General features: G+C 38.2%; 1 protein-coding gene across 2 annotated transcripts in view; it reads right to left on the bottom strand.

Moving 5' to 3' along the window:
- Positions 1-11,374: 11,374 nt before the first annotated feature.
- The window catches only part of Cntnap5 (contactin associated protein family member 5), a 928,932-nt gene continuing 915,609 nt past the window's right edge, over positions 11,375-24,697 (bottom strand). For both annotated transcript variants that reach the window (XM_029481690.2, XM_029481709.2), the window contains 2 exons: positions 20,375-20,446; positions 11,375-17,817 (listed from right to left, as the gene is read on the bottom strand). In XM_029481690.2, coding sequence (XP_029337550.1) covers positions 17,624-17,817; positions 20,375-20,446 — 266 coding nt within the window. In that variant the 3' untranslated portion in view covers positions 11,375-17,623. The remainder of the gene's footprint in view (positions 17,818-20,374; positions 20,447-24,697) is intronic.

The raw sequence follows: 24,697 nt of genomic DNA, 5'->3' as shown, positions 1-24,697 counted from the left end.
AGACCATGGCCCATAGAATAAACTGATAGGGACTCATGGGAACTTGAAGAGATTAAAAAGACTACAGAGGTCGGATCCAGGTCCTGTGTTTATGTTATGGTTGAGTAGATTGGTGTTCTCATGGGATTCTTAATAGAGGGGGTGGAGGTTGTCTCTGACTCTTTTTCTGCTTATGGGTTTCTTCTCCTCCTACTAGATTGCCTTGCACAGCCTTGATAGCCTGTTAAGTTGTGTTTAATTGATGTCCTAGGGGTCTACACTTTTCTGAGGGGAGGTACACAGAGGAAGGATCTAGGAGAAAACATAGGCTGAGACAAGACTGAGGGTAGGAAAGAGAAGGTAAGTTGCAGTTGGGATGTAATATATGAGAGAAGAATTTTTTATCATAGTTTCTAAAATTTATAAAATATTGTAACAATAACATTGAGTATTATAAAAGTTGTTTGATATAAAACAACTATCAATTGAACAGTCTTATGTAGATGTTTGTGTATAGACATACTGAAAATACATAAGTTTTTCTCAATATAAATTTCAAAAAACTTCAAATATATTAACTATGATATTTTAAAATAATATATTACTATTAGAATTTTAATGAACAAAAATAGATTTTGTTTTGTTTTTAGTAAAGCTTGAAATCTTGGCTCTTACTGTGATATAAACACAAAAGAAGAACAGTTTTTGGACATTGGAACTCACTGTAATAAGGCTGTACTTTAATGTCCCTCACATCACCAAAGGATTTTACCTCCATAGTAGATAAGCTAAGAGCTGACAGTTCTGCTGCACTAAGGAATGAATTGTAGGCATGATATTTGGATACAGATTTCCTGCTACAGTCAAAGATATTTGACTTGAGTTATTGTCATCATGAGAGAACTTTTAAAAAGTGAATAAGAAAAAGAATATCTCGGTGTTTTGTTTCTCTTTTAATGTGATGAAAATGAACAAATTTCCCCTTTAGAACATTCTGTTTTCGTATTCCTTTAACATCCTGTTTTTCACATCCCTTTAATATCTAATATATTAAGCTTTCTTTAACCTTTCCCGTAGATTTTAATGTCAGGAAAAGCTGCTATACAACAGAGACAGAGAAGTCCCTCATGCATTTTGGATGCTACCTCCCTTTTCCCTTGGTTACTGGAGAAAGGCACCTGCTTCTTTTGATTTTAAGTTACTATATGAAAGAGTAGATCAGGCTGTTGATTAAGTCCTCCAACAAAAAGCTACTGGGTTTGAGTCAGAGGAACTCAAATTTTGTTTCTACCTTTGCGTAGGCCCAACATTCTGGTATACTAAAACCATTGCATAGTATTTTGTCTTTCTTTAATGAGTTAACCTAGCAAAAACTGTCAATCACATGACACTGAATATGTTCCCCTCACCTTCAGGAAATATAATTCTCCTGACAATATTCTTGGAAGGCAAAACAATAATTATTTACCTAATTAAATAAAAATGATTCCCTTCCAAAAAGCCCCTCCTTCCTGCAGACTAGCATATCCTTGCAGAGTATATCTTAGCTATAGCTGGGCTTCCTGCAAACCGGCCAAAGTTTCAGATTTCTAACTGAGAAAAGTATGTTTCCATTTTGCTATCTTTTTGATTTCTGTGGACAAAGCTTAGATATTCTCTTATGTGTGTTCTTTTTCTTAAACTTATCTCTACCCCACCACCACTGCCATTGCTGAATCTGCTGGTTCTCTAGAATGCTGACTTAAAAGGACATTGTTTTCTCTATTCTCAACCTTCTCATTCACATGGCTGCTAAGATTTAGAACTTCCCTGCCCAGTGTTTTTTCTCTCAATCTCTAATAAAATTGGCCTATTGAGTCTGTTTTAAAATTATTTTCAATAACAAAACTAAGAATCATAAAATGGACCCTCTTGTTTCCCTGGTAACAGCCCTTTTACATGTTCTCTGTTGCCTTTGCTTTACTGTCCCAATGCAGCAGCAACTAGTATACACAGTTACTCCTACATCCCAGCACTGATACCTGTCATTTTAAAACAGCAACTCTGCAATTTCTTTCTAAGCTTCATTATGTTCTTCTCAATTCAGGGAATCATCTTACATGCTCTTGCCCTATGATTCCTTTCAGAGGCTGTTTCCTCTCTTTCAAGTGCATTTTTTTTCTACAGAGCCTTCAAATATTCTCAGCCATATATCTTGTAGATAGAAGTGAAATAATACCATCAGCTAGGTATCACCTTGAACATGGTGAGTATATCTCATGACCATTATCTACAGCACCTTTCATCCACCAATATTCAACTAAGCAATGTTTTCTTGTATGCAGATGCTGTATCTTAAGTGATGATACCAATTGCCTTAAAGTTTATGGCAAAGGGTAGGGCAGTTCAATGTTTAAGTGAATAGGAAAGGAAATGCTTAGTTCTCACAGATAATATAATTACAGGAATATATAATACAGGAGTAGCATCCTTTAATGGAAAACTCAGGGATCACAAGCATTCAGTAGTATTTTCTGTATTTCAGAATATTTCTATATTTAGCATGAATCATTTTTGTTATTGTGCAGAAAGTATGAACCTGACTAAAATACAGAACCTGGGGGTGATTGTGTGCAGCAGTGATGTTTGAATGAAAAAAAAAAAAGAAATAAAAAGAAAAGTAGAGAACATGACTGTTCTTACATATGGTGGAGTATAAAGTTTATTATAGACATGGGGGAAACACAGCCAGACACAGAAATATCTGGGAGAGGCCAGAGTAGTCATGAACCTGAACTAGGTTGGGAGAGAGGAAAGAAGAGAGGACAGCCAAAGAGCAGCCATAGAGTGGCAAAGAACATAAGTAACAACAACAACAACAACGACAACAACATCTGGATTTAATAGAGAAGAGCCTCTGGGCAAAGGGCAGCTCACTCCCAGGGTTGGAGAGTTCAGGGTATAGATCTGCATATGCCAGCCATAACCCGTAACAGGAAGAGGCTAAACTATGCTCAGAGGACCTGGAAACCAAGTCCACACTGATATATTGAATAAGTACCTCAGCCACCTTTCCCAGGTCTGAAACTTACTCTGTTTTACTTGTATACAGATGGTCTAGTATAGAATTTACTTTCCATTTTAACATAATATAGCTACTCAAAAAGTTCTGAATTATATCTATAGGGGTTCCTCAGAAGCCAAGTAATATGGCCCAACTATACCACTCCTGGGAGTTTACACCAACATATCCAAGTCAGCATACTGGAGAGATATTTGCATGACAGTGTTTGCACCACTCTAGCATAACAACCAAGTTACAAAACCAACATATGTGTCTGTACATTCAGGAAAGGGTAAAAATATACAGAGCAATAGAACTTTCTTCATTCATAAATAAAAAAATGAATTTCAACCATTTTCAAAGAAATGGATGCAACTGAAAACAATTACATTAAATTAATTATATCAGTCTGAAAAAATAAATATTGCATGTTTTCTCACATTTTTGGATTCTGTATTACATAAAACTGAGTGCACATATGATGAAAGTACAAATGAAACTAAGGGAAAAAGGAACTATCTGGAGGGTTAAATGTAAGAAAGGGTAGGTCAGAGGGGGTGGGAATGTACATTGTATACTTACATGAAACTGAACTTCGGTAGACACTTTGATCGAAAACTATACTTTAAAACCATGAAAATATTGAATTTTGGAGCATGTCGTGGTGTGAATATGGTTGGTCCAGAGAGTGGCACTATTAGGAGGGGTGGACTTGCTGGAGTATGTGTGGCCTTGGTGTAGGAAGTGTGTCCCTGTGCAGATGTGTTTTGAGAGGCTCCTTCTAGCTGTTTGAGGACAGTCTCCTCCTGGCTTCTTTTGGATGAAAATATAGAGCTCTCAGCTCCCCCTGTTCCATGCCAGTCTGGACTCTGCCATACTCCCATCTATATGATAATGGACTAATAATCTGTACACACAAGTGCATGGTACTGACCTCTGTCTACTTGTATTTAGACAGTGTGATTGATATGGCTGCCTGCTGCTCAGAATTTAAAAAGAGAAAACAAAGTAGAAAGTTGAGTATCTATCACATAAACATGCTCGAGTTTAAGACTAGAGATGGTTTTGCCATTCCAAGAGTGCACTTTCAGCAAGTAAAGCTCCACATGATAACTTGCCAACATGTTCCATGAGCCTATCACAGGAAGCTTTCTAGGAAAACAAAGTATTTCTGACAGACTCACAGTCTACTCTCCCAGCTTCAATACAGTCCTCACACATTTGATCTGAGGAGGTCTTACATGAGCATGAACAGCCTTTGACAATTTACTTTGTTCCCTGTTTACCTTTTAAGGGGATATTCTGACACAAATACCACTATTGGGAGGAGTTGGTGGAAGAACATTTGCCCCAGAGCAGACTGACTTTTTTGAATTATCTGTAAAAACTTGAAGAGCTAAGTGTGGGCCTTGACTCCTCCAGCATAAGACTTGCTAAGGGCATTCATATTCATGTTTTCAAAATGATGAACTGAATCATAGATTGGGAAAGTCCTTCAGTTGGGGTCCAGGAATCACCTCACAAACCACACAAACACTTGTCTCATCCAGAGAGGGATAGTTTATTGAGTATATGTCCCAGGACTAATCAACCAGGGCTACAGTCCAGATTTAGGAATGGAATGGTGGCCATGAGTTAAGGGTCGTATAGGGCTTTTTAACTGAGATCTATAAATATCTGTACCAAGTGATTCCACCAATCAGGATTTAGGGATAGGGTGGTTTAATCAGGATCATGTCTTTGTTGTACTGTCTTTACTTTCCCACTGGATGGGGTATTCAACTGTGGCAGGGGACTTGCCTTCTCTCATATTGAAGCCTTAACTTGTCTACTAGGATGGGACTTGTCTTATCTAACATTCATGTCTTAACTTGCTAACCAGGACATAAGTTACCAATGTAAGTGTGTCTTTCTGCCACATAGGATATTAGTTCCCAGGGAGGTCTTGGGAACTTAAACTTTACTGAACCTCTACTCAAATTGGAAGTATTATTTTAGTAGTTTCTTATATCTCTCATGTTAGGGTCCATCCCAGGGTCAGCTTATGAAAGCAAATACCATAAATCCTTATAAACGAGCCCAGGAAGTGCTGTTGGGTGGTTATATTGGGTCCACACTTATCTGAGTAACTAACTATACAAAGAAGTTATATTGACTTCTATTGTGATTAGATTCTAAGGGAACAGAACATAACAGAATATGTAATCAACTGGACATTAGAAAGTTTCTTCTAACCATAGAAACATGTGGAAAGTTTCCTTATAACAGCAGGCTAGCCATGTAACAGTTACCTAGACCTTAATATTTTCCCTAGACCTTAGCATTCCATCTATGCATCAGTATTTTACAACGGCCTTAAAACCTGCATATGTCTATGTCTATGTCTATGTCTATGTCTATGTCTATGTCTATGTCTATGTCTATGTCTATGTCTATGTCTATGTCTATGTCTATGTCTATGTCTATGTCTATGTCTATGCTTGTAACTACGAATAAACAAGCTTCAAGTTGAATCCAAGCATTTGTGATTCAAATACTGTAGTATTTCAGAAAATTGTTTTGCTCAGGCTAGAAGTATTTATCTGCAAACTGAAAAAAATGCCAGGTAGAGTGGCATGTTCTTATAATCCAAGTAGACAACTAGATTTTTATGGTCAGATGATCAGATGGTCTAGACTAGTGAGGGACCTGATCTCAAAAAGCAAGGTGTATATGGCTTCTGAGGAATGATGCTAAATGTTCAAAGTTCACTTCTAGCATAGACACACAGCTAGAAGTACTGAGTCACAGTTGTTAATCTCTGTTATTCAGGTGCATGTCATGTAATAATAAAGCCATAGGATAGAGACTCTGGAATGTTTTCCTTCTTTCAAAACTGAACATCTGTGCCTATCAAATAGATAATAAATCTCTATCCTCCTTTCCATGTAGCTTCAAGCAATTGCCCTTGTACTCTCTGTCTCATTGACTTTGACTACCTATGTCACACAAGTAGAATGAGTCTGCTTAACAAGAGTTTCACAAACAACCATAAACTATGGAAGACAGGCAGAAGGGGTTATTCTCTAATCTAAACAGTAAGGAAATAAGACTTCTGTGCTTCCTATGAAGAGGTATATTTGTCCATTTTCTGTCAAGAGTGTTTCCACTCTCCTCTTGTGAAAGATAGACCCACAAACAGGCTTGAACTTTCAAAGGTCCCTCTAAGCAGCCAGTGTTCCTATAAAACCACAGGTGAGAAAGATTTACTTTTTTGACTGGTCAGCACAGTCATGAGTGCTCATGTTTCATCCACTGAGATGGATTCTACATGCAAAGAGAGATCTGGCTCTCTGAAACTTGACATCGAGATATCAGAGAGCTGAGCCACAGCTGCTGCTCTAAGAGGTTTACAACCTGGTCATTGGCACAGTGACGTTGTGCTGTGGTAGCAGGTACTTGATCAAGATTTGGCCCAGTAAATATCTTCTTCAGGACACACCATGAAAACTATCATAATACCTGGTTAGCAAGGGACTAAAAGATTGTAGTCTCCACAAGCCTGTGCACTGAAATGGTAACCAAAGAGTTCCATTAGAAAATGAATTCTGCATGGAAGTGATGGTACATGTGTTTATTCCCAGCACTGTGGTGACAGAAACAAGCAGATCCCTGTAAATTGAGGCCAGCCTGGTGAGTTCCTGGTGAGTGAGTTCCAGGATAGCTAGGGTTGCACAAAGAAACTTTATCTCAAAAAATAAAAATAAAAACACCTGACATTGTTTCCCATTCTTTATTCACATGTATACACATGCACCTGCATACATGTGAACACACATGTACGTGCCTGCACACACTCAAAACATACACCTTTCTTTTTCTTATTCATTCAGTACCCTTAAAACAAACAAATACAGATCAATGAGTAAAAGTGGATTGTTTAACACATTCTTTTTACTAACTCATCTCATCTTTTAAGAGACCATGACTAACCCCACCCCCCAATTATAGAAAAGAAACACATATCTGTATGAATGCATGAAGATTATTTTTAAATCCTTTTTGTAATGAGAAAATAAAACTCAATGTGAGAAGACATGCATTTGTTTACTGTGTTTCAGCTACCTAGAAGGTTTGAAACCTGAAGAGATGCCTAGCGAAACCTTGAGGTCAAGTTAATAGATGCTTAAATCTACCATGGATAGTTTTAATATTATTTTTCTAATTATTTAGAAACATATCATCTCTCTTAAGCAGGATATCTTTATCATGCTAAAGATGATGTGTAAATTGCATTTCTTCACTATAACTAACTTCAGTTATGATAGGCAGAACCAGAGTACAGATGATGTTTCCACTTATAAACAGTGGCTGAGCCAGGGTGTCTTCCATGTGCATTCTGTTCTCTGTGGCACATATTACTTGCTTTTTATAAATTATAAAATAACAATGGGCTGCAGATGTGACTCAGTTGGGACATTCTTCCAGTACAAGTATAAGGAGCTAAGTTCTCTCCCAAGCACCAATGTAAAAATGTTAGGCAGTGTTGCTCTCTGCAATCCATTCTGGGAAGACAGAGACAGAGGAAGTCAGATGTCTGGAACTCTCTGGGCAGTCAATCTACTCAATTTTATACTCTGTGGGTTCAGTGACAGATTGTGTCTCAAAAACATAATGTGAAGAGTACATGGTGTGAGACATTGATCTCTACATGCATGGCACACACACACAGAGCAAATGTCAAGTAGGAGAACCTCACTGAGTATATATTTAGCTAAGAGGTCAAGACTTATTTATTCTGGTTTTCAGGATCTGTGAAGATTAGGATTTGTTTTTGAATTTTTATTAGGAAAACTAGGGATTTCTGTGCTTATTTGATTCAGAGTCATAAAACTAGATGTCAGGATATTAATAGATTGCATAAAAAGGATGAGTTTCTTTAGCTCTTGTCCCCATACAACTCTTAAAAGCTGTAGTTTTAAGCCTTGATCCATGAAGCTTTGTAGTCCCCAGTGAAGTGTTTATGAAAAGATAAAGAGGTATAAGAATTACACCATTGCATACACTAGCAAGATTTTGCTGAAAGGACCCAGATATTGCTGTCTCATGTGAGACTATGCCGGGGCCTAGCAAACACAGAAGTGGATGCTCACAGTCAGCTATTGGATGGATCACAGGGCTCCCAATGGAAGAGCTAGAGAAAATACCCAAGGAGTTAAAGGTATCTGCAACCCTATAGGTGGAACAACATTATGAACTAACCAGTACCCCGGAGCTCTTGACTCTAGCTGCATATGTATCAAAAGATGGCCTAGTCGGCCATCACTGGAAAGAGAGGCCCATTGGACATGCAAACTTTATATGCCCAGTACAGGGGAATGCCAGGGCCAAAAAAAAAAAAAAAATGGGAATGGGTGGGTAGGGAAGTGGGCGGGGGAGGGTATGGGGAACTTTTGGGATAGCATTGGAAATGTAATTGAGGAAAATACGTAATAAAAAAATATTAAATAAAAAAAATAAAAAAAAAAGAATTTGTTCCATGGGGAGTGTCTTAGTCAGGGTTTCTATTCCTACACAAACATCATGACCAAGAAGCAAGTTGGGGAGGTAAGGGTTTAATTGGCTTACACTTCCATACTGCTGTTCATCACCAAAGGAAGTCAGGACTGGAACGCAAGCAGGTCAGAAAGCAGGAGCTGATGCAGAAGCCATGGAGGGATGTTCCTTACTGGCTTGCTTTCCCTTGGCTTGCTCAGCCTGCTCGCTTGTAGCACCAAGACTACCAGCCCAGAGATGGTCCCACCCAGAAGAGGCCTTTCCCTCTTGATCACTAATTGAGAAAATGCCTTACAGTTGTATCTCATGGAGGCATTTCCTCAACTGAAGCTCCTTTCTCTGTGATAACTCCAGCTGTGTCAAGTTGACACAAAACTAGCCAGTACAGGGGGTGTGGTGAGGTTTGGGGGAAGGGATTGCCTCAGTGGACCCATGCCAAGGCATCCCTTTCCCATAAGGGACCAGTCACACAATGGTATAGTATACAATAGAGTTTATTCAGGGCATGGGAAGGGGAGTTAAGAGGGTATGCAGAGAAAGGCAGAGAGAGTGAGAGAGTAGAGAAGTAGAGACTAGTCATGACCATGTGGAGAGAGGGGAAAGGGAAGAAGGATGGGAAGAGCCCAAGAGGGCAAAAGAGAAGCAAGTAGAAAGCAAGAGTAAGAGAGTAAGAGAGAGAGGAGAGGACAATCAGCTGCTCTTATAGTCAGCAAGGCCTACCTGGCTGTTGCCACAGTTGGGTGGAGCTTAGACAGAATCATTACACTCAATCTTGGAGCTGACTTCCAAACTTTTTCTTTGACATTTTCTTTGTTATGGTTCTAATAAGAATTCTCAGTATTTTAAATCAAATGAGTTTCATATAGCACATTTCCCTCAAATAATAACCTCTATTCTCTGCACTACAAATACAACAAAAATCATTTTCCTACCCATTTGCTGTGTAAATCAAATCTTCAATCTGTGGATCCTGTTTTTTTTTTTTTTTCCTCATATTCTCCTACACTCCATGAGCAAATCTCACTGGCTCCCTCTCGACTCCGATGCACTTGGAAACTCCCCAACTCCTGTTGTCCCAGTGCTGCATTCTTTACAAGGTTTAGCTCCTCTTTCTTCCTCCTTCCCTCCTGTTCTCTGTAATTCATTCTGGACTAAGCAGATTAGGATTTCCTAAATGTCTTGTCTGATATATTCATTCTACTAAAGGGAGTTTGTTTATTTGTTTGTTTGTTTCTTTGTTTGTATGAGACAGTCTCATGTAGCTCAGTCTGGACTTAATTTCAATATGACCTTGTGTTAGCATTCCTTTTAGGCTCTGCCCCACAGTTATCTAACAATAGCCAGGTAGCCAGGTATGCCTGACTCACTATAAAAGGGGATCCTCCTCACTCTCTTATCCTCTCACTCTCTTACCCTCTTACTCTCTTTACCTCCCTGTCCCTTCTCTTCACATTCTCCTCCTACCTCTCTCTCCATGTGTTCCTGACCAGTCTTGGTTCTCTCTCTCTCTCTCTCTCTCTCTCTCTCTCTCTCTCTCTCTCTCTCTCTCTCTCTTTGCCTTTCTCTCTCTCTCCTCCCTCCTCAACTCCCTTTCTCATGCCCTAAATTAACTCTATTCCATATTTTATCTTTTGTATGACTAGCACCTTAGGGGGAAGGGATGTCTCAGCATGGGCCCACAGAGGAACTCCCTTCCACTTCACCATACCTGGCTCTACCAAATATATTCTGGTTCTTTATTTTATTTTATTTTATTTTATTTTATTTTATTTTATTTTTTATGAAACACAACACCTTGTAACTTTGATTCTCTTGCCTTGCCTTTCTAAGAAATATTGGAATTGTATGTGTGTTCCACCATGCCCTGTTATTTGAGGCTGAGGGTCAAATCTGGGGCTTTTATGTGTGTTATAAAGACCTTTCAGAAATGATTTACATCCACAGCCCATTAAATCACATTAGTAAGTCTGTGTCTACCAGATAATGGATAAACACAAATCTATATAAACACTATAGGATGACAAATCGACTTTGAAGCAATGTATGTCTGCTATTTCAAACACTGAGCTATTGTAACATAACAGTCTTCCAGAAGATGGGAGTATAGGCAAAATAAGATGCAAAGTATGGGTGCTGAGAGTGAAAACTAATAGGGGGTCAACAAGGCTATCAGTATCTGTGAGATGCTGAAGTCAGGGTGATTCAAAAATCTTTTAACCAAGTTAGTGAGCTTGCTCACTTGCACTTTTATTCTTAACATGAACTTTGAAATAAGTCAGTGAATCATGAGAGAGCCCTAGATAGTACTTTGAGCTATACTGAAATCATAAACCTAGAGAGTGTCTACTTTTGTGTTTTTTCATGGGTTGTGTTAGCTAGAGGATAATGATCTAAGAAAGGAAAGTGGGCACTGAGGGATTAATTACTTGAGTCCTCATTAGACAAAGAATAACACAGCAAGGCATATTTGTATTCTACACAAAAAGATACAAAATTCTCTCTTTATTAAATATACAATATTTACAGGTAAGTCTTGCTATTGTACAGCCAAAAAACATAGAAAATAAAGAAATTGAAGGCTAACTTTTACTTTCTCCATACATTGTATTAAAACATATTACATGGTTTACAAAACAGACTTGCAATGTGGCAACATCAGATGGGACTGAGGATTTTGTTACAAGAACAAAAAACATAATATCCAAAGAAACAAGGAGTCTCCAGTGAATCCCAATGGTCTGTTTTGCCTCTGCTGTGCTTAAAAAAAAAAAAAAAAAAAAAAAAAGAAAGCCTGATATATATTTGAGAACGGTCCTTTTATACTTTGTTATTTACTTTCTAAAAGTAATCTCCTTGACCTCTCATTTTTCTAAAGAAAATCCTGACCAAGCCAGAAAGCCTCTCGTTTCTCATTTGAAATCAACATGTGATTCATTGTCTTAGGGATTTGGTAATTTCCTGAACCAACTATGAGCTGGTGCCTACTTTATTGGGCATAATTAGAATGTGTTATCTGTCTTCACTTCCTTATGTTCTACTTTCCTGCCATATGTTCTGGCAGTGGGAAAGAGATTGAATATAGGCTATTGGGAAGTCTTCTATTGTCAAGTTTGGGGGAAAAATTACTGGCAGTGACCCTCACCAAATGCGAAGTCCTGTTCATGACACCACTACACTACTTTAAGCAAAGTATGATTATTTACTCTTTTTTTTTTTTGGTAAGAGTATGCAAGGCAGGACAAGATTATACTTGTTGATACGGCCATAACAAGAGAAGAGATTAAGTTAGTACTTCAGATATGACCTTGGGATATGGCTATCATATGAAAGTATAACTAGTCAGAGGCCCATTCACTTCATCCTATAGTGTAGCAATGAAAATGGCTCCATCTGGAGTGATCATTCAAGGAGGCTTCAGGGTGACAGAGTCCTGCTCTGCTTACCCAGTGCTTTTTTTTTTTTTTTCATGTCTTCTGAGATTTACTGCTAGGATTTGAAGCATGGCACAATATAATGCTAATGAAATTATGACTCAGTCATAATCACGGCAAGCATTAGCTTTATAATTTGGGACTAGCCTCCTAATTTTAATCTGCTATCAGATGCAGGCTTTACTTGGGTACTGAGGAGAATCAAAGGAAGACTTCTCACAGAGTGTCAGGTGGTTTCTTTCTGAAGTACACACTGTAGAGGATGGAAAATGATCTACTATTCTATTGTTATACATGAATAGTAGATGGCATGACCAAGGAAGGGGAAAAAAGGACCACTTGACTGAATCCAGTGTTTCATTATTTCTATCCCCGGAGCATTTGATTAATGTAAACGGACCTAAGGATATCGATCATAGTTTATTTTACTTAAAGCTGACATTAGAGTGCTCATCCTGAGCAGATAAAATCACTGTGGTGATAATTCTGAAGCATCCCTGGACTATACTAGTAAAACATAAAGCTTGAAAATTACTAAGGTAGGGTGAAATGCCATGTGAAATTGAGTAAACTATTTTTCATGCAAGGCCACTAATATTTCATATTGCCTAAGGTGTAAGACAAATGCATGAAGGAGACTCCTGAGTTAGGAGCCAGGGAAATATGGAGAAGAACCATCGTTACTTCATGGTGGAAGCTTTAGCTCTCTTCAGCTCCAGCAGCTATTCCTTGCTCCTTGAATACTCTTTTCCTCCTTGGCAAGAACCCAGTAAAGCTACTCTAATACAAAAGCCCATAGATACTTAAACCTTGCTCATGTTCACTTAATCATTTGTAGACTATAAACATTACAAACATCAGAGGACTAGCACACACACTTCACTGTTTCATTACAAAAATGTGCTTGTCTTACTCTTCCACAGGGTACCTTAGTGCAAAATGAGAGGGGGAAATCACTAAAAATTAGAAAAAAAAACCATCAGTAGAACCCTGTCTGAGCCATTTAAAGAGTTTCTAACACAAAGTGGTAACATTTCTCTCCATAGAAAGTAGGTATGGATATAGATTCCTGGATAACATTTGAGGAACAGCCTTGTTAATTCTCTCTCTCTCTCTCTCTCTCTCTCTCTCCCCCCCCCCTTTTGGATGGAACAACTATTTTGAATTTGGGAACACAGATGAGAAGGAACAGCAATCATTTTAAAAGCAAATTACATGAGAAAGTTTGGGGTTATAGACAGAGAGGGGTTGAGGAAGTCACAAGAACTTGTGTACAGAACTGATTCAGATAATCTGTGATTCTTTTAAAGAAAACATTTCCAATCTGTGAGAGAGACAGGAAACAGCAATCAGCCATCCTTCAAAAAATGAAGCAAGGTCGCATTTGCTTGTACCACCCTTTGATTATCTTCCTTTGACAGTTGCAGGTACAACACTGCATATTTATTTATTTAATTAAAACATGTCCTAATAGGACCTTTGAGGACCAAGCATACCCAAGCAATAGTTTCAGGAACAATGAATGGTAGGACTCTATAGGTACCCATGTTTCTCTTACCAAACTGCTATTGTAGTACAGTTGATAGCTTACACCTCTAGGGAACTCAAAGGAATTAAACCAGTTGGTAGACAAAAAACTGAAAAATAGTTCCACTGATTAGTGCCCATGTCCATGGATACTATGGGGATGTTATGAATATGCTGTCCCAGTGTGAGTTTTCTAATTGAGATGTGCTCATATGGCAAGTGAATATACATCGCATCCAGGTCTGAAAAGAGCCATATAAGACATATAAGCATGACCTCCCTTAGATAGGCAGCACATAAATAATTGCTCATTCAACAGAAATTTACTAGTTCTCAGACACTTGTCTAAACAGAGTCAAATGGATTTTTAGGGCTGAGTGGGGAGAATTAAAAAAATGTTAGACTATCAACAACTTAAGGGAGATGTAAAAGATGTGGCATAAGTAAATATCTACCATAGAAGCAAAAACAGAAAAGAATAGAATTATAGACTGCTCTTTTCTGTCTATAGTCTTTATATGGGTCTGCCACATTCAGAAGCATATACTTGGAAAGCTTTAATAAGAACATAGAAAATTTAGCATCCTTTCAAATGTATCTGATATAGGCAGAGATGATGCTCCAGACCTTGGCAGAGTCAGGTATTTTTCTCTGAATTTTAAGGCCAGTCTGATTTATAATGGAGTCAAGCATCCAGGGTTACCTAGTAAACCCTGTCTACAAAAATTATGTGATACAGGTACCATTTGTTCTTTCTCTTTCCAAAGAGTCCATTTACTATCTTATACAGAAATTTGTCTGAATGGGACAGTTACCTAGTTTGAGGAAAAGAAACAAAGCACTCATCTCTCATGGAATTAATTAATAGGATACAAAATTCTAAGAATTACTGACAAACATGTTAGCTTCTAGAAGCCTCTGGAAATGATTTGCAAATTAAGTGTGCATAGTCCTTACCCTCTACTCCTTGGTGCTGTAAGTAGACTTCTATTTCTATAACAAAATTGAGTAAGGGCATATACCAAGTAGATCTTGTCACCAGCCTAACACTGGCTCTTGCTTCTAGCTGTGATGGCATTCAGTATAGGAGAGTGTAGATTACTAGATTTTCACCTGGTGTGTGTTGTGAGGTTATGAGGAAATTCTGATTTAGCCCTGAGACTACTTCCAAGAGTATACCAACTTGGCATTTATCAAACACCTTGTCCATATGCTCAGGGCTTTATTCTGCCTAACCTATACATCTAGGGAGGAGGACACCAGTAGAATGTGTGTTATGCAGAGAGCAGAGACTGGCTTCATGCATTTCCCTATATGATCATACATAAGTACATATTAGTGGATGAAGACACTGTACACTCTGAGTTGGCTTGTAACTCCATTTCTGTCCATCAATATCATGTCAACAAAATATGGTGATTTATTCTAAAGACTCCAGTAAGAAAATATTCCAGTGTGAATACCCTTTCTTTACCTCTCACTGTTAGATGTGCTTAGGGCTAAACTTCAGAATGACTTTCATTTCTGGTGACAGAAATATGCAACCAAGGAAAGGGGTGATTAATACAGCCTTTTATAGAGTCATAAAATTCAAAAGGAGAAACTGCACAGCAGACAAGGAGAAGGTGAAGGCAATAGAGGCTCAAAGTCTCTCCTTTTATTAGATGACAATTCTCCTTATTAAAGATAGAGAAATTTAAACAGGGTGTGTTTGTTAGAATTGCTTTAAAATAAGTTCACTAGCAAAAGATAAAAATATTCTAAAAATTTGCAGAAAATATTAAGGAAAGAACATATATTTAGGACAATATTTCAAGGTTGTGGTATGTTCTACACTCCATCTTTACCTCTGTAGCTTTGTAAGGGGAGAAAAACTACAGATGGGCAACTGGATGATGTAATTAGGACTTTGCTATGAACCTCCTTGTCCAGAGCAGTGATGCACAGTAAGAGATAGAATACTTCCTAAGAAGAGGCATCATGTATCAACTGTTAAGTACCTGCTTTGCAAATCAGGACTGCCTTGCAATGGGAATTGGCAAGTACTTTGCCTATCAAAGATCTTTCTTCTAGCATTCCCTAAGGATTGAAGTGCTTGCATGGTTTATCCCTTGTCTTTTCTTGGGGGTGGTCCAAGGGGAAAAATAATTAAGAATACTGTTACCATAAATGACGAAGATTGCCCACCATCCACAAATTCAAGATGCCTCTTCAAATGATTTAAATGGTTTGTTTCCAAAAGAACCCAACGCCTGAGATGCTTTACTACTTTATTTAGGCACATAAGTCAAGTGCATGCAGCACCTTTGTGTACATGGGTGCAGGTACAGAGTGGAAAATGTAACGTGTGTCACATACTCTCCCGTGAAATCTTCTCATCTAGATGCGACTCCTCTGGTCCACACAACAGCCAGTCCCTTGCCTCTTGGGAAATATCTCAGTTGAGGTATGAACTCATTACCTGTGTTCTAGAGTGTGAATCCTACTAATCTCTCCATTCATCCTTTACTGGACCTTTATTGATTGGAAGAACTGGGAAAAAATATTATTTGATATTTCTCATTTATCATGTAGCTATATTTTCTTTTCCTTTTCAATTTTCCTACAAGCTCAGTTAAAATGGCCTAAGACTTTTCATTAAACCAATTCAGACTTTTATTTGAATTCTGTTTATGCTGACTACATACAATACACACAAGTGTATATATATATATATATTTCTTTACTTCAGTAGAGTAATTTTAGGAATAATATAACTAGCATGTTCTATTAAAGTAGAGAAGACTGGTGGCAAGTTAGAGGTGCAGCTACTTCCTCGCAGCTTTCTTAAAACCTCCTGGTATCAGGGCACTATATCCGTGCCTAAAAACAGCAAGGCAAAATAGGAGCAAAGAAGTTCCTCCGTATTCAGTCACTCTATATTGGAAAGTACTGAGACTCTATGGAAAGGATGATGAACGGAGTCAGGGGCTACTTGTGGTATGGACATTAAACTAACATAAATAAACTTCTCTGGTTACTCATCAAATGTCATTAAAACTAGCAGGCCAGAAGGGTCTCCCTTGACTTGGGTTCCTCCAGCAGGTTGTTCTTATAACCTTGGCCCTCCAAGTATAATATGTTTGTTCTCACAGATGTTATGAAGGGCTACCATCCTATGTTCCTTGGAGAAATGTAGCTTCTCTCAACTCAGCTCTCAAGGAACACAATTTTTCCACCTCTTTATGGAGCCAGATACGTCTCCAGATATTTCAGTCCTCAATGGAGAAAGGCTACAGTTTGAACAAATGATTGCTGCCTTGTCAGAGGTCACATACAAACTAGGCTCATTGCTCTTTTAGCCATGCCTTAGGAGAGAGTGTCCTGGATACTGTTACTTTTAAAGTACTTTATTTACACACACACACACACACACACACACACACACACACACACACACACACACACTGTGTACTGGCTTTCAAAGCCTCTTAACCTCCCTCCTCTCTCACAGGGTAGAAACAAATGTTGCTTTCCCTGGGTAGATTCAGTTTCCTTCATTCCCTCCTGCTCTATTAGGCTCCCTGATAAACTCATCACTTAAAAAGTGATCTGACACTATCTTTCTCTTTCACACACACACACACACACACACACACACACACATATACACTTTTCTCCTCTAAAGATGTAATACCTAACAATATTGTATTGGGCAGGAACAGTTCTTACAGGCAAACACCACAGAGCTTAAGTCTAAGGGAAGATGCCAAGATCAAGTGCCTGAGAATCTATAGAGTGAAGTTTCCAACTGGATTACAAACATAGAATGTGCATGTGTGCACATATGTCTCTTCCTTGTTTACAATAGTGAAGTGCCTCCAGTGGTCATTTTCACAATGAGACATATGTCAGTGGATTACAGTAGCCACAGCTATATGATCTCATGAGCTAGGTCAAGGAGATCAGTGCTCTTTTTGGATGCATGTGTGTTCGGTAAGTGAGAGAAAGGGAATGTTTAAACAAACAAACAAACAAACAAACAAAAAAAAACAAAAAAAACAAAAGAAAAGAGAAAAAGAGAGGGGAAACTCCATAAAAAAAGAGGACCATGTGCCCCTGCAGTGGCTCAGATGAAATATTCCCGTTTGCATTCAGTGGCTGTGTTTTGCAAGTCAATTTCATTTCTAAAGGAACTGTCCAAGTTCTCTGGGTATTCCTTCTTCATCTGATTGGTGCGGTGTGACTGCTTATGTTGATAGAGGAAGCGGGTCATGATTCCAATGACACAAAAAGTAATGAATGTCACCACTGCTATGACACCTGTAGGGGAAAAAATGAAAAAAGAGAAGAAAGTTGTCACTGAGAAAATGCAGTCTCAACTAGGACATAATTTGAAAGGGGAAAAAAGACAAGGCCAAAATACACAAGCACAAATCTATTCTGTATCCAGACATAAGAGCCTGCGCAGAAGCTCTTGATTCTCAGTTTCTACCTGAAAACCACCTGGAAGGACAGTACTGAGGGGGAAAGTTTGTTTTCTCTAGAAGGATATGTTGCTATTTGAAGAAGAAATATGGAGTTAGAACAACAAAGGAAATTGTGTAGTTTCAAAGCTATGTACTATTTTTGTTGCTAGCATCACGCACAGATATCACAGATTTTAAATACATCATGCCTTGCTAAGAATTACTTGGTAAAAATGCCACCTCCTGTTTCTCTTTGTCTCTGTCTCTCTGCCTGTGCTTCTCGCTGTGTTTCTCTCTGCCTCTCTGTCTCTGTTTCTCTGTTTCTGACTCTCAGGGGTGTGTGTGTGTGTGTATACACGTGAGTGTAGGTACATGGCTGCCATAGGACTTGTGTTTATGATAAAAGACAACTTTTGAGAAGTCTAGTCCTGCCTTCCATCTTGTTTTGAGACAAGGTCTCTCTTGTTAACTCTGACATTTCACCATTCTGGACTACATAGACAGACTTTATTTCAAAAGAAATAAACAAACAAACAAACAAAAAAATCAACCTAGTCAGCAACAAACATTGTGTACACAAAATTCATAATAAGTATCAAAAAACACTGAAGCTGGCCAGTGGTGGCGCAGGCCTTTAATCCCAGCACTTGGGAGGCAAAGGAGGGCAGACTTGTCATTTCAAGGCCAGTCTGGTTTTCAGAGTGAGTTCCAGGATAGGCAGGGCTACACAGAAAAAAAAAATAAAGCACTGAAGATTTGGTCATCAAAATTATTTCATTTCTAGTGAAGTACACATATTTGTATATTTAATATATTCTAAGTTGTCTAACTAGTGAGAAAAGTACCTATTTTACTGCTGGTGATTGTTCAGTTTGACAAAAATCCCGTGGTCTAAATAACACTATTTATACAGACAGTTAAATACGTAGACCTATTTTGAATCAATTTTTTAACAGCTATGACAATAACTAAGACCAGTTATGTTTTCCAAATAACTTAAACTCATTTTGTAACCCATTTCCCAAATATTAAAAAACATGGCAAAATAAAATATCAAAGCTGATACTCTAATCTGGGTGGCAACAACTTACTCTGAAGCATGAGCTGTTGATTTTAAATGTGGTAGATGTAGCCTCTTTTCTGCTGCTGGTGTGAAGGGGTTACTGTATGCTTGCTCCTGGGCAAGATTCACAGAACTTCCCCTGGGGCTTTGGAAATCTTCCCACTCTCAGAGAGACTCAGTGAATCTAGTCAATGAGTGATGAAGGCCAAACCCTGTCTTTATCAAATGAATACTTATAGAAACAAAAAGAATTATAAAGTTCTCTATTTCAAAGAAGTACCAGGTTCGATCCTATTCCCTGGAGAAGGCACTCTGCTCACATAGATGTCTCAAGGACTTCCCAAAGGAAAGGCCATGCTTCTTATTCTTTAGTATGCTTCTGTTGTGGAGTCCTTCCATTCCCATTCTTCTATGGAACCCCTTTCTATGCTGCTACCATTGCCTACTTTCCTACATACTTCCTAGTATACTCATTATAGGAAGGCAGTAACCGTATCTCTCATCCTGTAACTCTATACTTAGTACAGGTCTGATTCAGTGCTGGAGCTAATTAAATGGGAGTGAAATGAATGACTCCTGCTGACTTGGAAAGAACTCCATCTGGTGTGAATTCATTCATTCATCCAAGCTGCCAAAATGCAGGGGTGAGACACCTGGCTTTTCAATTCTCAGGTGTCTTACATCAAACCAAACTTGGGAGACAGTACATATTGCAAGGCCCAGATGGGAACATCAAACTATTGCAAGCATTATACAAGCTGAGACAGAATGAAGAGTGGGGTAGGGTGAGACTACAGTCAGCTTATAAACAATGAAGCAAGGGAAGGTGGTAGAGAATGAACTATAAGCAGGCAAGCTCTATATCCACAACCAGATGGCCTGCTAGATTTGGAGCTTTAGTCATATAGGGTTCACCCTGCTCATTAGACTTAACCCAAGTCACTTAGTAAAGGAAAACTGAAAATGACTGCCTTTCTGTCCATCTGTCTGCCACATGTGACTTCTTTCCACACATAATTTTATTGGTTTATTTTGTTTGCACTTTAGAAGTGACAACTGGATGCAATGAACAAGATACAGGCTGCCTGCCTGTGAGTAAATGTTCCAGCTGTTGGTTCAGAGCACAGCTGCCTATGGAATTTGAGGCAGAATGAAGCCACAGAGCTCCTGGTGCTGGAAGAGGGTCTGCCATTAGTCTTACACATGCGTGAAGAGGCAAAATACTGAACAGAGACTGCCTGATTCTCAGTGCTGCATGATCATGGGTAAGGATCACTTCAGGTAACTTTCTACAGAAAAGAAAGAGTCATAGATATCTTTCCGGCTTTCAGAAATGAAGTGAGGTTACCTCCAATGACTGCTGAGTCACTTCGTACTGCATTTTGGAGTGGTTCATGGTCATCTGTCTTTCCAAAGGAATCTAGAAAAAGATGGAAAAAGTACACTTCATCACTCAGTCAACCACAGGGAGAGAATATATAGTGTACATCTATGGCGTGTAACAAGATTGCTTCAGTGAGAGATGAACTAGCATTTGAAAGAAATCCAAATAAATGGCATTTAAAAATGATGACCTGAATTCAATCCCAGAACTTGAATTAAAAGCTGAACTAAGGGGCTCCAATTTGCAATCCCAGTGAGAGAATAGCTGGCAAAATATCTAGATCACATAGAGACACAAGGGAGAGTGTGCCTCTGAAGCAACAGAAAGGAGAAACCTGATTCCCAAATCCTTGTCCTCTCGCTGCCACATGTTTTGTGATATATACATACCCATACTTTGTAAATATTTAAAGATGAATAAAATGTAATGTTTATAACCCATTATTTATGACTGCATTAGCTTATAAGTAAGATGTGAGATAACCTTAGCCTGGGTGAGAATGGTGCCTGACCCATGTCCCTTCAGTCACCCTCTTAGCCTTTTGCTTTGCAGGAGATTTCATAGGATTGACATCTGCCATTTACTTCAGCACACTTCTGTCTTTGCCTCAATTTACTCTTTGACTGCCTGAGGACCTGAGTCTACTGACAAGGACAACTGAAAGCACTGGAAGAATTAACACCTCAGATCAGCCCTCATCAGGAAAACAGCTGTCAGGTGTATACCTTTAACCACCGAGTTAAGCTCTCGTCCAGTTTATTTTCTTTTGAGACTGCATCTCATATATCTCAGACTGAACTTTAACTGGGTATGAAGTGGAGAGTGACCTTGAAATTGCCACAGGAGACAGAGGAAAGAAGAACAGAAGAGAGACAGAGAAAGAGAGACAGACAGACAGGAAGTGAGCGACAGGAATGGGGAAAGAGAGGCATGAAGTGAGATAGAAGACAGGGAAAGAGATGCATAAGGATTGAAGATAAGAATGGGGAAGAGGGTAGAAGATATAGAAGAGTGAAGAGAAGAAGGCAGGAAAACTTACAGAGGAAAATAGAAATGAGGCAGAGTCAGAGGGAGTCAGAATGAGACAGAGCAGAAAATGGGATAAAAGAAGTAAGATGGAAAAGAAATGGAGTAACATGCTTTTAGGAAGACCACCAGTGAAGGGAAGAAGTGCAGAAAGACAGAGAAAAAGAGAGAAGCAGGGAGGCAAGAAAGGAGGGAGTCAGAAAAGGAGGGAGAAAGGGCAGGAGGGAATGGCAGATATTTAGCTATTTCACTTTCTACATCCTTACAACTTTCTTACTCTGGGATATTTTATTTTAAGCCTCCATCCTGGAATTCCTTCTGCTTCTTTATGAACACTCAAATCATAACTGTCCACAGTTCATATGATTCCTTTGTCTTAACACAGCTCATAATGGTTCCAACTTTATTTAGCCCATGTGCTATGTTTAACATTATAAATAACATAGTGCTGTTAAACCAGATTTATCTATTTATAAAATGTTTTGATTTTGATGGGTTAATGAATATTAATTCATTATTTCAGTGATGATACATTTCCAGAGCATGCATCTACTCTTCACTGCTGATCTCCATTTAATATTATATATTAAAATCAGATCTTAGCTTCAACTTTCCATCCTCCAAAAATAAATGCCTTAGCATATATATATATATATATATATATATATATATTCACATTATTAAGTAGATAATACTTTCTATACTGTCTGACTAAGCCAGGGTGAGTTTTCACAACAAAATATGTTTGATTTCAACAGAAATATATAACAATACTTACACATTTCCTGTGAATGCTAAAGCCTAATTTGAATCAAGACACTATCTTTACTTTTTCTATATATGATATCAGTCTATACCTAAAGAGTGATCTATCAAAGTTAATGCAGCAAAGTAATAATTTAAAATTTTCCCTGTATTTTCTGACTCATTTGGAGATTTGTTGACCAAGGGGTGGATATCTTCCCCAGCTATGAAACAATGTTTGTAGAGTAGACACACTCAACCTGAAGGGAAGATTTTTAACACTTAGGATGTTCTAAAGGATGGTTCCTGAAGACTCAGGAAGTAAACAACTCAGTAACACTAGTAGGTCATTGAAACTGACAAGATGCAGTAGTTCTTTCCTTCTCCAAGCTTATATAAGCAGCAATGATTGATTAGTGATGTCCTCGTGTCAGTTAAGTTGTCTGGAAAGTTCTCTGACCATTGGAGCTTCCTGGAAGTGGCAGCAATTAGCAAGGATGCAAGGAAGAAAGGGTCTGTCTGACCTTGTGATATGCCTACATGTTTTGTAGTGAGTTCCAGTATCTTCAGTCTATATAGGCTATCACCAACACTGCAGTGGGCTTTGAATATGCATCTGTATTCAAGTCATTTCTGTTCTTTTGAGTAATCTATCACCCATAGTCCTATAAATAGCCCCAGTAAAACTCACTGGTTCATCATATTGCAATTTGGTAGTATTCTATCTTTGGTTTCAACAGTTCTATGAGCCAAGTAGATGTTTCTTCACATCTTCTCAGGAATGTCACACAGTGCTATGCTAACTAATTCATAGGGACTGTAAGTGCCTGTATGCAAGCATAGCTTTCATACACAGTTCTCAGACTTTATCCTCATCCAGCCTTCTATTTAACCTACACTACCCAAGAAAATGTATTCTCTGCCCTAAACACCCTAGAGACCACTATAAGTCGCTAGCAGTAATCTGCATTGCACAGGTGTGGTCAAAGTTCCTCAACAGATCCAATCCTAAAAGGCTTAAGCTTGACTTGCCTCACCCAAAGGACATGATCAAATACTTAAGCCCTATTTTCTCCTAACACTTTCTGTTGCTGACTAACTCCATACTTGGAGGTTACTTTATATACATACTTTATATACATCTGATAAATGATAAATAGATAGATAAATAGATAAGTGATATATATGCATCAATAAGTACACACACAGAACACACACACACATACACACAAACTCTCATGATCTGAGTTCCACACTTTGCTTTACACCTATCCTGAGGGTGATATAGAGGTATTTCATTAAGCCAGGCATAGTGGTCCACACCTTTAATCCCAGCACTTGGGAGGCAGAGGCAAGCGAATTTCTGAGTTTAAGGCCAGCCTGGTCTACAGAGTGAGATTCAGAACAGCCAGGGCTACACAGAGAAATCCTGCTTTGAAAAACCAAAAGAAGTATTTCATCTTCACAGGTTTTGCCAACCCTGATAGTAGATAGCATTGGCACTTTTCATGTAGCCACACTTTTCATGTGGCACTTTTATGTTTATGTCACTCAGGATAATTTGATTGGGTGCTGTTGAGTTAAATTCATTATTATATCTTGAAATTTGACTACCAAGAAATACAGTCTACAATCTTTGCTCACACCACACAGATTTTGCTTTTCCTGTTGCAGATCATTCCATTTGCTCTGCAGAGCCCTTTCTACTTAGACCTAATACCACTCACTCATTTATTTTTTTATTTCACTACTTGCATTTTTGTTGTATCAATAACAACCTAGGTCTACTTATGGTCTCTCTAACCCATTGTCTTTGTCTATATATCTGTTCCTACAACAGTATTCTAAATTTTTGATTATTACTTTTTTCCAATATAATGTGATACCAGGGACTGTGATGACTATGGATGTCTATAATTCCATGACCATTTTAGTGTTATTCACAATAGTGAAGATATGGAATCAACTTAAGAATAAATGGATGAGTTAATAAATAAATTGTGCTTCTCAGGCATAGACAAACACACATACACATACATGAACATGCCAACATATACTGTAATATTACTCAACCTCAAAAATTTGATCTGTTCATCTAAAAAGAAACCAATATTATATCAAGTAGAATAAGTCAACCATGATAAAGAAAAAGGAATAAAGAAAATGGTTTAACAAATATTTAGAATCTGAAAAAGAAAGAGAGAAACAAAACCTCATAGCAGAACACAATGATTCTTGACAGTAGCTTTTTTGTTAGTTAAAGAAAATGAACTTTATAATAAATAAAGTCATAAAATCAACACATACACTTTTATGATCATATTTCCACTTAAGACACATAAACACACACAGAGTAAATAGATAAAATGATTTATGTGCATAATTTGCATTTATGAAGTTATTTGTTCACTTACATATTTATGTGTATGTGTGAAAATGCGATGCATGTCTGTAGGAAGGTATGTTATCCCATGAGGGCCAATGTAGAGGTCAGAGATTTATTTTTGTATTTTGTTT

This window comes from Mus caroli, unplaced genomic scaffold (genome assembly GCF_978045245.1).
Source record: "Mus caroli unplaced genomic scaffold, Mus_caroli_1 scaffold_1, whole genome shotgun sequence".
In the NCBI taxonomy this organism is placed as follows: Eukaryota; Metazoa; Chordata; class Mammalia; order Rodentia; family Muridae; genus Mus; species Mus caroli.
This window is presented reverse-complemented; position numbering and strand designations above follow the sequence as displayed.